The sequence below is a fragment of the Triplophysa rosa genome, linkage group LG19 (assembly GCF_024868665.1).
Source record: "Triplophysa rosa linkage group LG19, Trosa_1v2, whole genome shotgun sequence".
NCBI classification, from domain to species: Eukaryota; Metazoa; Chordata; class Actinopteri; order Cypriniformes; family Nemacheilidae; genus Triplophysa; species Triplophysa rosa.
Window position 1 is genome coordinate 20756203 of NC_079908.1, and position 15975 is coordinate 20772177.

The 15975-nt window shown below is 39.7% G+C and overlaps 2 protein-coding genes across 8 annotated transcripts in view; one reads left to right on the plus strand and one right to left on the minus strand.

The window, feature by feature from the left end:
* Positions 1–3604: 3604 nt before the first annotated feature.
* zgc:86839 (Cyclin-dependent kinases regulatory subunit 2-like) lies at positions 3605–5188 on the plus strand. The gene is made up of 3 exons (XM_057360281.1): positions 3605–3793; positions 4100–4227; positions 4402–5188. The coding sequence occupies exons 1-3, from the start codon at positions 3735–3737 to the stop codon at positions 4443–4445; spliced, it is 231 nt and encodes a 76-aa protein (XP_057216264.1). The 5' UTR covers positions 3605–3734; the 3' UTR covers positions 4446–5188.
* A 268-nt stretch (positions 5189–5456) lies between these two features.
* Positions 5457–15975, minus strand: part of sema4d (sema domain, immunoglobulin domain (Ig), transmembrane domain (TM) and short cytoplasmic domain, (semaphorin) 4D) — a 40112-nt gene continuing 29593 nt past the window's right edge. For 5 of the 7 annotated variants that reach the window (XM_057360012.1, XM_057360013.1, XM_057360014.1 and 2 more), the window contains 6 exons: positions 15764–15920; positions 14405–14627; positions 14200–14315; positions 13743–13912; positions 13537–13583; positions 9227–11410 (listed from right to left, as the gene is read on the minus strand). In XM_057360012.1, the coding sequence (XP_057215995.1) occupies positions 10464–11410; positions 13537–13583; positions 13743–13912; positions 14200–14315; positions 14405–14627; positions 15764–15920 (1660 nt within the window). In that variant the 3' untranslated portion in view covers positions 9227–10463. Of the gene's footprint in view, positions 6097–7313; positions 7403–7518; positions 7732–9143; positions 11411–13536; positions 13584–13742; positions 13913–14199; positions 14316–14404; positions 14628–15763; positions 15921–15975 lie in introns of those variants that run through there. The other 2 variants (XM_057360011.1, XM_057360010.1) reach the window with 2 other exon arrangements.

A 15975-nucleotide genomic window follows, 5' to 3' on the forward strand; every position in this document is an offset into this window, starting at 1 on the left:
TATACAATGCTGGAACCTCAATTCTTTTGGTTGGTGGTGTCATTTTTCTGATGTTTGATTGCATAAAATCTATGATAAATTTCTATATTTCATAAAATGTCACAAAATCTGTGGCCCCCCTGGATCCATCTTGGGGCCCCCCAGTTTCAGAACCACTGTTCTAGACAATATGCCCAACAATATGAGGAATTGTTTATGTCCAAAGCCCTGGACTGGAGCGGGACAACATAATGAGCTTTAAAACATTAACTCAGTAAAAGTGATGTGTGCAATATTGTACATACCACAGGAATTTGATGTTAGGTCAATTATTTTGATGTTTCTAGAGATTTCAGGTTTTCTCTCTACGATTGCTATGCGTGTTCTCAGTCAGCTCACTAACCTTATGAAACAGGTCATCGGGTTCATCTGCTTTTCCAAATCCATCTGTATGTCCTGAAAACAAGACAATATGTGACCCTGGACAACAAAACCAGTCTTATGTGTCAATTTTTCGAAATTGAGATTTTTACAAAATCTGAAAGCTGAATAAATAAGCTTTCTATTGATGTATGAGTTGTTAGAATAGGACAATATCTGGGCGAGATACAACCGTTTAAAACTCTGGAATCTGAGAGTGCAAAAAAAATACAACCTTTGAAGTTGTTAATCAGGGGCACTGTGGCAGACCATCCACTCACAAAAATAAAGTTTTTATATATTTAAGGTAAGAAATTTACAAAATATCTTCATGGAACATGATCTTTACTTAATATCCTAATGATTTTTGGCATAAAAGAAAAATCGATATATCTTGACCCACACAATGTATTTTTGTCTTTTACTAAAAATGTTCCCGTGCTACTTAAGACTGGTTTTGTGATCCAGGGTCACATATACTATATGAACTTATATATATATACTACAAACTATTCAGTGCATATAAAACTGATTCAAGAAATCAGGTTTTACACTTGAATACTGTATTCCAAAAGAATGTTGTAGGTGATACGAAACAAGAGAAAGAGATGAAGAATGGATGCGGAGGTGTCCGATGGTCATAGAGTGGTGATACGATGTGATGTCAAGGTTCATCCGATGCTGGATTAAATGCAGGATGATCAGAATTTGAGAGAGCGGAGAGAGAGAGAGGATGGATAGAGAGAAAGAGAGTGAGAGAGGAGCGAGAGAGAGAGAGAGAGAGAGACGAGAAAGAAGAGAGAGAGAGAGAGAGAGAGAGACAGAGAGAGAGAGAAGAGAGAAAGAGAGGAGGAGAGAGAGAAGAGAGAGAGAGAGAGACGAGAGAGAGAGAGAGAGAGAGAGAGAGAGAGAGAGAGAGAGAGAGAGAGACAGAGAGGAGAGAGACAGAGAGAGAGAGAGAGAGAGAGAGAGAGAGAGAGAAGAGAGAGAGAGAGAAAGAGAGGAGGAGAGAGAGAGAGAGAGAGAGAGAGAAAGAGAGAGAGAGAGGAGAGAGAGAGAGAGAGAGAGAGAGAGAGAGAGAGAGAGAGAGAGAGAAAGAAGGAGGAGGAGGAGGAAGAGAGAAAGAGAGAGAGAGAGAGAGAGAAAGAGAGAGAGAGAGAGAGAGAGAGAGAGAGAGAGGGAGAGATGGATGAGAGAGAGAGAGAGAGAGAGAGAGACCAGGAAGGATTTTCAAAGTCCAAAAATCACTCATCTGTTGGGTCACAGAGCACGACAGGTTTAGATCTGTGATACAACAGGACTACAAGTAATGACAATAAATAGTTTTCATAGGAACAAATAAAATACAAACCTCTTCCAGAAATTATAAATGTATGAAGATCGTGTTTTTAAAGACGACGTTTCGCATAGTGAATGTTTCAGACTCATACGGTAAGATCATACAGAGAGAGCGCTGCCTACAGGAACCTTTACTGTAACCATAGTTTCAAAGACAGCATAGCAACAGCAATGAGGTGAGGGGGCCGGCCATAATGATTGGCAGCTCAGATCTGGCGGATACCATTGGCTGGTGTGAGTTAGTGTCTTCCGGTGTAGCTTGGAGTGAGCTAGTGTACATCTCACTACATGTGGAATCTAGAAGCTCAATAGAATTGATACAAACTTCATTTCTGTTTTTCATAAACACCCATTTATGCCGGTTAGTTCTGGATGATTATTTCCCCCCTATTACCTTCTCCTAAACTAACATAAAACATTCCATACAGCAGTTTGATTCATTGCTTGCTTTGTGACAGTAAAACATAAACTACTGTTTAATAAATAGACAAAAGTACACTAATCATATAAAATAATACCAACTGAGACTTTCTTTTAACAAATTGGATGAAAATTAATCTGATTCAAAACATCTTGTGTTTCCAAACATTGGATGACATCCCCCCTCTCTCTCTGGACTCATAGACTAGTCACACAAAGTATACTATACATTAATATACCATATAATAACATTAATAAAAATGTACCTCGAAACCAAACAGCACATTTAACTTTGTATAAAACGCAAAGCATATCAAGAAGGTTATTTCACAAAATAAAATCATTTTGAATAAAAGACTCACATATGGGAAGGCCATGCGTGAGATGTCTCACATCGTTGCAGTGTTTTGTTTGTATTGAATAGAGTTCGAGGTAATGTCTGTATTGTTTTTAAGCCCGTACAAATGGTGAGATATTCCATTTTTACGCGAGTCGATCTTCGTTTGTAGAAACATCAACAAACAGCGCGTTTTGAGGGAATGCGAGCGTTTTCACTTCATTAATGGATGCTGAGGTTGCATTGCATTCTCGATGTGGATTGTGGGAATGATGGCGGCGCACTGGCGTTGTGGGCATAGTAAATGATGGACGCCAAATACGTCAATAATATTAAAATGTCATATTGTTCTTTTATTCAGAAATAACACAGCTCCCCGTTTATTTGTATGCGTTTATACATCAGTGTTGCCTGGTCTAATATGGCGGCGCCGGTGACGTACGGTTGTTGCTAGAAGAGATACAGCTACGGCCAGAAGTGGTGCAAAATCTCGCCATATAATTACAATAAATGACATTAGCTAACGCCTACACCTACCTCAACCGTAAACCTAACCTTATAATCATTAAAAAAATATTAATCAACTGTTTCCAGCGTGACAAAAATGTTGCGGTATTGAAGTGCGCATGCCCAGTAGAGGTAGCTGTGTATCCTTTCTAGTCAAAACCGTGACGTACGACTGCGCGGCATCTTCTGTGGTGTAACGTTACATATTCATAATTGCCCGTGATATTTTTTAAGGGTTATTTTAGTCTTAATCTTTAAATATAAATGTCTGCGTACACCAATCGACGCGTCCCTTACCGCTAGTTAGGGGGCATTATTTGTCAAACGAAATAAGATTAATATTGTATAGTAATACGTCACTGCGGTAGCAAGTTTGCACATTTTACTTGTAGTGGCTGGTTTCTGCACAAAAACGACTTTTTTGTTTCTTTACAGAGGCTATTTTTATTAAAATATCGACAGTTCATGGAAATCCCACACACTAGCCATCCAAACAGCTCTGTTCGGTTACCAGGGCAACCGCGCATTCCTCCGCCCCCACCCCTCCGACGTGCTGATGACGGTAAAAGTCACATGGCCATCTTAAGCCAATCAAATGCGACGGCTCCGGCTTGTATCGCCTGTTCGAAAACTTGTATCGGTTAAATTTGTAAAGTTACGAGCTAGAGTCTGGTTGACTTCTTTCGATAGTTGATATATCTTAAACTTTCTCATCAGCGATTCGTAATTAAAAATGGCTCACAAACAGATCTATTACTCAGATAAATACACAGACGATCTTTATGAATACAGGTAAGATTAAGAAGGAAAGAGTGGTCGGGTTTAGGGCCTCGATGCGGCGTGTTTCATTAAACCGTAACATTGATTTTAACTCACACCAGTTTACAAATAAATCGTTGCGTGTTGTTTAATGCAAGTGAGCAGTAGTCTGAATTAAATGTAACTTTAAAGAATATGTTTTAACTACGATCTAATGACATGGGTAACTCCCATGTGCTTGCCTGTTTAGTGACATTTAATGTGATTTTAGGTCTTCATCCTAATGCCAATCTCCTCAAATATTGTTAAAACTCAAACATTTGTCTTATGCAATTGCAGACACGTGGTCTTACCGCGGGAACTGGCCAAACAGGTCCCCAAATCCCACCTGATGTCCGAAGATGAGTGGAGGAGACTGGGCGTGCAGCAGTCACTGGGTTGGGTCCATTACATGATCCACGAGCCCGGTTTGTCTTATTTACATCAACAGTGTAAAACAAATGACCAGGGATCAGCTGTTAAAATATACTACAAGCGTAGTAGTAAATTCTACAGAATACTATAAAAAGCAATGACTACAATTTACTATATTTTAGTCCGCTTTAAATAATTAATATTTCCTTTGCGTGTTATTTTTGCAGAGCCTCATATTCTGCTGTTCAGGAGACCTCTTCCCAAGCAATGACACTAACAACAGCACTCCACTCTTCTGGAACATTTCTATGGATTACTGTAGTATTCAGTGAATACTTCCTAACTTTACCATGTTTCTGTCTCCGGTGTTAATGATGCTGTGTTTGACGGCGCTTATGCTCGGACAGAGAATCAAGGGAATACGGGAAATGTGTTTTCAGTGAAAATCGAAGGGCTCTTAACTCAATCACGTGACTCGAGCAATCACGTGACTCGAGCGCCTCTCTGGGTGAAGCTAAAACTTTCACGATGTGTGTGTATAAAATAAAAGTCTGGAGCATCATGAGCGTTTAGAAAGCGAAATCGGTGTATTTGATGTAAATGTGCTGTGAACTATTGCAGGATCACATGTGTCTTTATGATAGGTTGTGTCTAATTCTCAGGTTGCGTTGATGCTTCAGGAAAGGCAATTGTATACTGTAAAGATGATGGACTGTTTAAATAGTGCACATACTTTTTATATTTTTAATGCAATGAAAAGGAATTTATCAAGGGAGAGTCCTTAATAATCGCTTATTCCTGAATTGAAAATGTATGTGTTTGACGGCACTGTATTAGTTATTCATTCTTCCATGAACTTATTATTATTCAGAACAACGTTACTTATAAAGATATGGCTTATGTAAGATGATGTTTTGTTCTTGATTATATTCTCGTTACTTAAAAATAAATGCAGCTGTGTAGTGGTTTTGTTTTGGCCTCTTTCAGCAGAACACAAGAGGGCGCCACGTGACAGCTCATTCTCTCACTTTTTCTCAGTTCTTCACGACCAACAAAACTTAGAAATGCTTTTAACTTTCTTCTTGTGCACCTGTGCCTGCATCACTTTTATGTTTTGTACCTGTAGACGCCACATCATGTTTATGACAGAATGTGTTTTATAGAAAGCGACAGCACTAAAACACGCCACACTTTCAACTGCTCGCTTGCAAAAATGTGTGAAATTTGTAACCAAGTTCGAGTCGACAGCCGGAAGTTTCATTATGAAATTTGTCTTTTCCTTTAATAAGCAAGAAACTGCTCGGCGTTGCCCTATGCTGCTGGGTGGTGCCAACATCTCAAATCTGTCTCTGTAGATCAGATGACTTTTATTCTGGAGGAAAAATAAATATTCCACCAACCTTGAAGGACATTCAAAATAGATCTGCTCAAATAACACACTGGATGCATAGTAACAAAAGCACTAGATGCAGGAAACAGACACACAACACATGTGCTTTCACTAGATAGATAGATAGATAGATTTAGATCTATCTATCTAACACGAACTGTCATCCGCTCAAGGGTAGATGAGCTAGAAATAGAAGTCTGCAAACTGTCGTAGAAAGTAGCTGTCATCAGTTTCAATGTTGTCAGAGATCTCAAACTGCCCACACCTGTCTCGCTGTGTACATCCTCAACGGTCTGGAAACCCGTATACACATCATCCAGTCTGGATCTCCAATGCCTGATCCAGGAACGGCCTGATGAGCACAGAATAGACTGTGTGTGTGTGTGTGTGTGTGTTGGCTTTGAAGCACCTCACATCACCAATGACGTGTGTGTGCTCTCGTCCAAGCATTTGTCCCTGGAGTGGAGTCAGAAAATTGTGCCATGTCCAAGAGTGAGTCAGTTCAGAGGACAGTGTGTCCATCACAGCTCTCCTACAGGAAAACAAGAAGAACAGCAATAAAAACACCGTCAAACACACACACGCACTGGATTCGCTTTCAAATAGTTTATCAAGCAGAAATAAAAGCAAAGATTGAACTGTATTATTTCTATGCAAAATGTCTTTACAGAATGAAGAATGAAATATGATATACTGAAAGAACATAAAAATGAATGAAAGAGAATATTAGAAAGTGCTGATCAGACAGATGTCTGCCCGCGGGACGTTTTCTCATTTCTGTGGTTTGGATCCTGAAAACCCTTTCATTTTTACTGGTTCGGCGAAATCTATTTAAAGAGCAGTTTCATATTTTAAACAGGAGCATAACATCAATAATGTACATATTTCTGTTATGGCTCTATAAATAGTAGGGCTGTCAAACGATTAATCGTGATTAATCGCGTCCAGAATTAAATTTTGTGTTTACATAATAATGCTGGTGTTCTGTGCATATTAATTTTGTATTTATAAACACATACACGCGTATATTTAAGAAAAATATCAAATATAACTATTAATAAACTTTTATTTACAATTTCAATTATTGGTCAATATAAATTAATACATTTAAAATTTATAGACAAGTATGTGTATGTTTTGTCTTTATAAATACAAAATTAATATGCACAGTACACAGATATATATTATGTAAACACAAACCTTTATTCTGGGTGTGATTAATCACGATTAATCGTTTGACAGCCCTAATAAATAGTTAAAGACATCATTTCACCTGCATGCTCAGTGATGCTTTTTTTGCTTTGCCAGACTAAAACACTGAAACATCAACATTAATTTCTCTAGAAATAGAAAATGAATCACTGATCATTCACTGCATCATCTTATGAAAAATGATATAATTATTAAGTACGTTTATGGTAAAATTAAGCAAAAAAATCTGCCAATGGGGTGAGAAAAATAAACTTGAATTTAGTTTGACCTTTTTCTCAAGTTGATTTTTCTCACAGCATTGGCAGATTTTTTTGCTTGTTTTTACCATAAATTTACTTAATTCTTATACGTTTCTCCTTAAAAAGAGACTAAACATCTTGGGTAACTTTTTTTGTCAAGAAAGTGCATCTTGATTTAAGAATGTTTAGTTATTTGTACTACAAAACAAACAAAAACACTTAGTAAGAATGTCATTTTTTTTTAAGTTTTAAGCGTATAGTGAATTTGAGATGATGAATGTGATGCATCGATTTGCACCCGAGCTTTCTTCCACTCCTGCAGCAGTCTGTTGTGTTCAGACAGAGCGTTTCTCCACTGATCCACCGCGTCTCTGTGTGGAGCCTCATCTGAGAAACAGCGACACAAATGACACGTCGATATGTGCGTGAATAAATGATGCATTTTTGGGTGCACTTTCCCTTTGAGCGCAAACAGAAAAGTCATGTTCTGAAGAAAATCTTACCCATGCTGTTGGGCCAGAGATCAATTTTTGACACGTCATTTCCGGCTTTAGAAACGGCTGTACACTCGTATTGGCCGGGTTTATCTGAAGGCTTCTCCTTTATCCAGCTGCTCACCAGCACAGCGTCACGTGAAAGGGCGTGTCTCTGTTCCATGACGGACGTCTCCAGTCTCCGCCCATTTACATGCCACTGAACCCTGACATCATTAGGACCTGGGGGAAAACTGCACTTACACACAGACCCCAAATACAAGCACACAAGTGTGCTGCCAAATCACATGTATACCTCACGCCTCCTCAGATCACAGTCATGCTGTACGTGTGAGATGCACATCACACTTAAACCGAGTTCAAACAAACCTACATGCACAAAACATCAATTAGGTTGAAATGCATAACTGTGAGTTTATTTGCATTAATTCCATAATAATAGACCCAATATTTTAAAAATAAATGGTGGTTTGTGTAGAGTCTAAAAAAACGCTTTACACAATAAATCACTTTAAATAGATACTAAATAGTATGTGTTGTTCAGATTTGTTAAAGTTAAGATTTTTATTTGTATAATAACAGAGATTGCAATCAATTAACAAAGAAGAATAAGACTCAAAACAAATGTTCTATTTTTAATTTTCTTTATATCCAAGCACATTTTTAAACGACTCATTCTTCCAAGAGAAGCTGACATTGGAATTTTTGGACAATCAACATTCACAACCATAACAATCATGTCATAATATGATGGATGTTTGAAAGCGATTACAAGCACATTCTGTACACGGTTCAGCTTACGGAAGATAAAAGAAACAGCATCTCTTTTTTGCAATTCAACATTTTATTTAAGCTCTATCAAAATGTATAAGATTTGAAAAAACTTTGTACATCTTATGTACACATTTACAGACCTTCATTCAGAGAAGAACTTCTGAATCACTCCAATGCTGTTCAAGAGTTCATCACATCCATTTACGTTACAACACTTACGTAAAATACAAAAATGGTAAAAGCAAAACATAAAAATCATAAATTAAAAATTCTTTTAAAAACTACAACTATTTGCTGCAAAGTAGTCTAAGAGTCCAGAAAATTATATTTGCTCGGCGTTCTCCTTTACAAATAAATTACAAGAAAAATTCTAAACCCATTTTTTAGGCATCAGAAGGTCAAAAGATTAGACAACATGCAACAATCCAGACACACACACTCATGCACGCACACCACAAACACACACAATCATTGTCTAAATACTCCAATGACTTCCCATTGTCTGAATCTGAAAATATCTCAATTATAGAAGGGAGGTATACTGAAGTGGGTGGGGGTTCACAACGACACAATGCAGAAAATGACCATGTCCTAAAACAGACTACGCTTCTGTAAGCAAAGAAAATCCTTTTAACCTCCAAGTTTAAGAGTGAACCATTAAATAAAGTTAAATTAAAATTCCATGTATTCAATTAAGGCATTACAGAAATGAACGCAGGAGGTCACATGTCAGAGTGTTTAGACATTGAGACAAGATGCCAGAAACACAATAGGGAACGAGAAGAGAGAAAGACAAAAAAGGCAGAAGACGGAACACAAGAGAAAAAGAAGAGAGGTCAGAGGTCAAAGGTACCACTCACCCAAGGCCAGACAGAAGAGAAGGAAGGCCTGGTGAGGATGCACCCCCCACGACTGATCCATCAGGAGGGGCGGTAACAGATGAGCTCTCCACACAGAAGAAGACGACGATGAGGAAGAGGAAGGTAAGAGAGAGGGGCGGCCGCAAGATGTGGGAAGTGATGAGGTGTCGACAGGGGAGTGAGGAGGAACAGCCAATGAAACTGTGCAGGAAACAGGAAGTGGATGGACGGGGGGAGAGAGAGAGCCGAGTGTCAGTTGAAGAGAAAACTGAGGAATGACATCATATGAGAAATAACCAGTGAACAAAATAATGAAATGAAAGTGAAATAAAGTGAATAAAGAATAATCGACTATTACAATTGTTATTGGGTGAACCACAAAGAATGGACTGGTCATATTTCACCACAAGATCAGAATAAAAAATATATTTTATACCATTTAGATTTTAAGATAAAAATGAAGTCAACTTAAATTTTAATAGTTTTTGTTTTAAGGTAAAATATGGTTTTGTGATATTCACCCTATAATTACTAACGTAATAATTAAATAAGGTCTTTATTTTAAAAAAATGTTTTTAAAAGATGATGAGCTCACGAGGGTGGACACTAGATGTCTTATCAATAAAGTTTCAATAATGTTTTAAGAAATATTCTGTCATGTAGAAAATGACAAACAGCCTCAATCCACATGGAAGTGTGCAAGAGACACGTCACAGTGTTCAACGGTTTTGGTCTCATTTCATTCTCATTCGTTTTCTATTTTTCAGTCGTCTGACATACAACAGTCATCTCCACCTTCTCGTTCTGCTGAGAACTTCACAAGATTCACACAACAGGACCATCATCGTCATCGTCATCATCATCTTTATCTCCATTTCACGTTAAAAAAAACAACTTCAACAAAAATAACTTTATTTTAGTTTCACAAAGTTTGGGTCCACTTCAGTTCGGGTCGTGTGTGCATTCTTATACCATAATTTGGTCTCACCTGCCAGTCTGGTTTGAGATGTCACAACTCTATTCTGTATCTGTGATACTAAAAACAGCCCTGAGAATTTATCACACACATCCAAACAAGAAAAACAAACACCAGGTCAAAGCGTGAACATGTCCGCCTCCAGAAAAAAAACGCATTTCAGACACAGTTCACGCTAACTTACCAATTTGGTAAACAAGGTTTCCAATTTGGAAACGTATGTGAAACTTATTAACGGTTTTTGCAGACTAAATCTCGATATATTCGACCTCCATGTTATTCTGCTGCGGAGAGAAGCGCTCAATGGAGAGGTGAGAAACGTCTACAAACCCTCAAATTTAGCATCAGTTGGGTGCGTCTGCGTCTGCATATTCAATGGGCTGTGAAATACAGTCTACATCAAACGGTCGCTCTTTCGATGAACTATCATCTTTGTCTTTACAGCTTGACAAAACTCCTCCGTTCTCACACTCAGGTTCCGTCTCGTATCCGGTGTCTCTGAGCGCCCGCATCGGATGTGCTCCATTCTGGATCGGCTGGTCTCCCGAATCCGTCTTTTCCATGAGTCCGGCCTCGCACGCGACATACTCGGGCTGTGGTTTCTTTTGTGAGCCGAGCAGCGCCGCCCGCAGCCGGAGACACGGCGCTGGCAGGTACTGCATGTAACAGTTATACACCAGAGCGGCGAGAAACAGGAGGAAGAAGAGAAGGAAGAGCGCCAGCAGGGCGGCGCTGTTGTCACGCTGAATGTACTTGGCAGACGGGTCGAGAGTCTCGGTGCGGGTGGGAAGGTTGCTGACGCCCGGGGGGTGATAGCGTTTGGGTTTAATGATATCACTAGAGGATGTGGTTAGTGGGGGGGCCTCTGTGTGGGCCGATGTTAGTCGAGCGGATCCTGATGCGTTACCGTTATTACCTTCTGTCAGCACGGTAGGGTCACGCACCGTGGATCCATCGGAACGGGCGGCGACATCTGATGACGGGCGTTGATCGGGCATGCTGTCGGGAAGGTCCAGTCGGAGGACGTATCCGGCAACCGGACGGGTGAAGTTCTTCCCCGCACCGGATTCGATGGCCCAACACTCGTAATGGCCCTGATCCTCCGGGGTCACGCTGTATATGAGCAGGCCGCTCTCTCCCATCAGCAGAAAGTGTGACGCTTCGCTCAGAACATCACCGTTGAACTTCCACAGCACCTGAGCCAGGTTTGAGCGCACCTGACAGGGCAGATCAGCAGAACCGCCCGGCTTCACCACCACCTGCGTGTAATCCTTCACGGTCAGAGGTGGAACTGTGAGAGAGACCAAAAGAGATTCACAGATTACCTCAACAGTACTTGATCCACATCTTTCCTCAATAAAACATACACGAGGTTTGGAAAGTATAGAATTTTTTCACATATATTCAGTATAATATTTAAACATCTGCGTCTGATATATCTGCATGTGTCATTGATTTTAATTAACTTTTTATATTTTATTTCCTAAAGAGATTTCAAGATTCTAATTTTCCTTTTTTTGAAAGCACGGTTTACTCCATATGATTACAATGTAAAACAGATGCTAGAAGCTTTAAAAAAGAAGTCAAATGTAAACATAGCCTAATATGTCTTTAACTCTTTCCCTGCCAGCGTTTTTTGTTGTTGTTGCCAGCCAGCACCAGTTTTTTTGATAATTTTTTAATGCCCTCTCAAATGTGGTTTCTTCGCAAATACAACACACACTTCTGTCAAAAACATTGTCCATAACAGACTTAGAATGATGATTCGAACACAAATAAGAGTATTCGCTTGTTTTTGCATACGTGCAGTGGATGCTGTACTCTTTTAGGGTGTTTTCACACTTGGGCCCTCTTTAAAAGACCAAACTCCGAGAGATGGACCAAATGGAAAAGGGCCGAGTTCTTATTACGTTCACACCGTCTCGGTCCCTGAAAGAGCACTCGGATCCTTTTTGGTCCACTTAGGCCTGATTCACATTTTGCGTCTTTTCCGCGCGTATATTCGTTATTTGAAATAAATACACGCGGCAGGCGCTCGCAAATAGGGGCAACGAGACAGCACATTTTTCTAGGCGCATCGAGATGGAAATAGTTCAACTTTTGGGAGTGCCGTGCGTGCACTTGCGGGTCATTTGAAGAGAGAAAGCGCCGTGGCCTCGTGGTTGTAGACGCGAAATGTGAATCGGGCCCTAAAGGCGGGGTGTCCGATTTCTCTGAGCCGTTGTTGATTTTCATATCACCAAAACAGACACACCCCTACCCCCATCTTTCGCTTTCGTCAGCGCTCGGCTCGACTAATGTCCGTCCTGTGTACTGTGCACCTGACTGCTGATTGGCTACAAGGTTGTTTTGGTACGCGGCCCGACTTTGCCTAAACAAGCGTAATTCGGAAATCGGACACCCCGCCTTTAAGCAGTATGGGGACTTAGACCTCTTTTTGTTCATACCTTTTTTGGGATCTGATCCTAAGGAACATTTTAGGGATGCACCGATGTGTACATTTTGGCCGATAACTGATCATTCTTGAACATTGGAAGCCGATAAGCAATATATTGGCGATATACAGTACAGTACACCTAAATATTAATATAACATTTTCTTAAATTCTTTTTTTCCCAAGCCTACTTTACACTAATTCAAGATTCTTTAACTTTTAAACTTTTCTGGTAAAATGTTTATTTCCTGTAGCTCAGTGGTAAGAGCATGGTGTTAACAACGCCATGGTCGTGGGTTGGATCCCAGGGGATTGCACATACTTTGAAACAAATGTATAGGATAATGCAATGCAAGTCGTTCTGGATAAAAGCGTCTGCCAAATGCATAAATGTAAATTTAATAAACAAATTTCAGATGTTCTTTCAGAGCAACCCAGAAAGGTGTTCTCAATAGCCACAAGTCTAACCGGTCTCAAGACAGAAAGCGTTCAGACAGCAGTCGTCTTCAAACAAATAGCTTTTGTCCCTATAATGTACACATTCATAAATATCTACATACTACATTAACAATGTTTTGCTCATAGCAGCAAGTGAATGATCATGACAGAAAGACAGTACTGCACTGGATTTGAACCAGAGGAAATTATTAATAATGTATCAGCTAGAATATATCGGCTTCAATGTTATTATTATTTCTGGTGGGCGTGTAGAAAGACTACAATGCTATACTGAAGCTAGATCGTGTGTATTAAAGACAAATAAACATGTGCAATAGTGGGGAATGAGAGATCAGTTCTCATGCTCTTGTTGTCGGTGGGTTTTCTGTGAGTTCCTTCTAGGGAAAACAGACCCACAAAACGAGTTTAAATATAGACCACACATAAAACACACACAGATGATTTGTGTCATGAGAAACACAGCGTGTTCCTGTGTCTGGTCTTCTTTATACAACTTTAATACGATAACCTTTTACATTACACACCTGGAGGGCATATCCCAGCGTCCCCTCTGAGGCTCTGAATCAACTTCCTGCGCACACACACACAAAACACAGAGTAAATATAGACACGAGACAATGTATTTCAAAACAATGTTCCACTTTTTTTCTAAATAAAAAGCAGAAGAGACTTGATGACATGATACAGTGCCTCCAGACACATCAGACACGACATGCTTCTCATTTCTCACCGTTTGTCAGTGTTTTCCTGGAATATATTCACACATTTAGCGGAACGTGTGTGCCACGCACAGTACGGGTTTCGGGCCAGAACGCAGTCGTCACAGGACAGGTATTTATCACAGAACGCTGTGCGTGACTGCACCACGCCGGAGTCAGAACCAACATACAAGAACTGCGCCTGAGGACCAGAGAACATAAACACAGTCAAACTGTCCATGCGTGTGCGTGTGCGTAAATGAGTTGCTGAAGGGGGGAGTTTGCTTCTCTCTTTATTTTCAACTTCCTTCTTGGTGTTTAATGACATTAAACTGAATCCTGTTGCTCATGTTATTGCTCTAAGTGTTGATCACTCAATAGGTCCCATTAAAAAGAGGAACAGTTCACTGTAAGTCCACTTCCCTTTACATCGCCAACTTTTACTATCAAAGAGCAAATAAAGACATGAAAGAAGAGAAATGTTCTCACCACACGCTTGGAAAGTAGAAGTGTTTTAATCGGCTCCAAGTTCTTCAGCAGCTGAATTTCCTCCACCGTGTGGACGTCTCCATCCAACAGCACCGACTTATGCAGTAAACCTTTATCTACAAACACAGCACAAGACATCAGGAACATACATCAACAAGCACAATCTATCTATTAGAAACAAGAAGCACACACTCAACATTCTCACCTGTGCCGGTAAAGATGACATCATAGGTGTTGCCGTCGAGGGCCTGCACCCTCTCCACGGCGATCTGGGTGTAGTTGATGTCTTTGGTGATGAATCGTGGGCCGTTCCCGATGGGCAGCACCGGGTCCTCCAGCAGCGGGTGATCTTTCACAAACTGAAGGGTTTTGTCAGGCAGCTGCAGGGACGAGTTGATGTTCTGCATGCGATTCTGATTGTTGATGCACTGTGGAGAGGATCATTTAATATGGTGTGAAGACTACATCTGATATCAGAATGAATATCAAAATACCCAAAAATGAAAATTCTGTCATCATTTACTCACCCTCAGGTTGTTTCAAACCTGTATACATTTCTTTGCTCCAATGAACACAGAGAAAGATATTTGTAAGACTACTATCATATTAGGAAAAGAATATTGTTTCATTGTTTTTTGTTTTTGCTCTGATGAACACAAAGTGAGATAATTTTGAAGAATTGAGGAAAACAAACAGTTCTCGGGCACCTTTGACTACTATTTAATATTTCCTACTATGGTAGTCAATGATGTCCCGGAACTGAAAATGACTAACATTCTTCCAAATATCTTTCTTTGTGTTCATCAGAACAAAGTTATTTACACAGGTATGAAATGACATGAGGGTAAGCAAATGATGACGGAATCTTCATTTTTGGGTGAACTATCACTTTAATGTCTGATATTAATAAAAATTAAGATATTCATTTCTGGACTAAATCATCCGAAAGCTGAATAAATAAGATTTCCATTGATGTATGGTTTGTTAGGATGGATGATATTTGGCCGAGATACACTCTTAAAAATAAAGGTGCTTGAAAGGTTGTTCACAACGACGCCATGGATGAAGCCAAAGGTTCTTTAAAGAACCATCTCTTTCTTAACTTTTTATAATCTAAAGAACCTTTTTTTCGCCACAAAGAACCTTTTGTGAAACAGTAAGGTTCTTCCGTTGTTAAATGTTCTTTACGGAACCAAAAGGTTCTTCTATGGCATCAAAGCACCCTTTGAAGCACCTTTTTTTTTTTAACTATTTGAAAATCTGGAATGTGAGGGTGCATAAAAAAATCGAAATATTGAGAAAATTGTCCAAATGAAGTCCTTAGCATAGCATATTACTCTCAAAACTAAAGCCTTCATATATTTACGATAGTAAATTAACTAAATATCTTCATGGAACATGATCTTTATATCCTAATGATTTTTGGCATCAAAGAAAAATCTATCATTTTGACCCACACAACGTATTAAACGCACAAAAAATGATCCCGTGCTACTTAAGACTGGTTTTGTGGTGCAGGGTCACAAAAGATGGAAATCCTGCAGTCTCTGGAAGAGATACTAACCGCTCCGGGTCTGGGACTGGGGGGCACACCGTTAAACCGAACCCATTTCGTGTGGGATTGTTCCACCGTGGCCTTCTGCATGAACTTTCCTTTGGAGAAAACCTCATCCACCGAAGTCATATTATACGCACACACCGCCGACAGACCCACATTCCCCCTAAAACGAACAAAGAACTTCCTTCAAGAAAAATCCCCAAATGCATAAAACACAG

Coding starts and splice junctions, on each gene's coding strand:
- zgc:86839 (XM_057360281.1), top strand. CDS start 3,735: ATGGCTCACAAACAGATCTATTACTCAGATAAATACACAGACGATCTT. Junction 3,794..4,099: donor GACGATCTTTATGAATACAG/GTAAGATTAAGA, acceptor ATGCAATTGCAG/ACACGTGGTCTTACCGCGGG. Junction 4,228..4,401: donor TTACATGATCCACGAGCCCG/GTTTGTCTTATT, acceptor TTATTTTTGCAG/AGCCTCATATTCTGCTGTTC.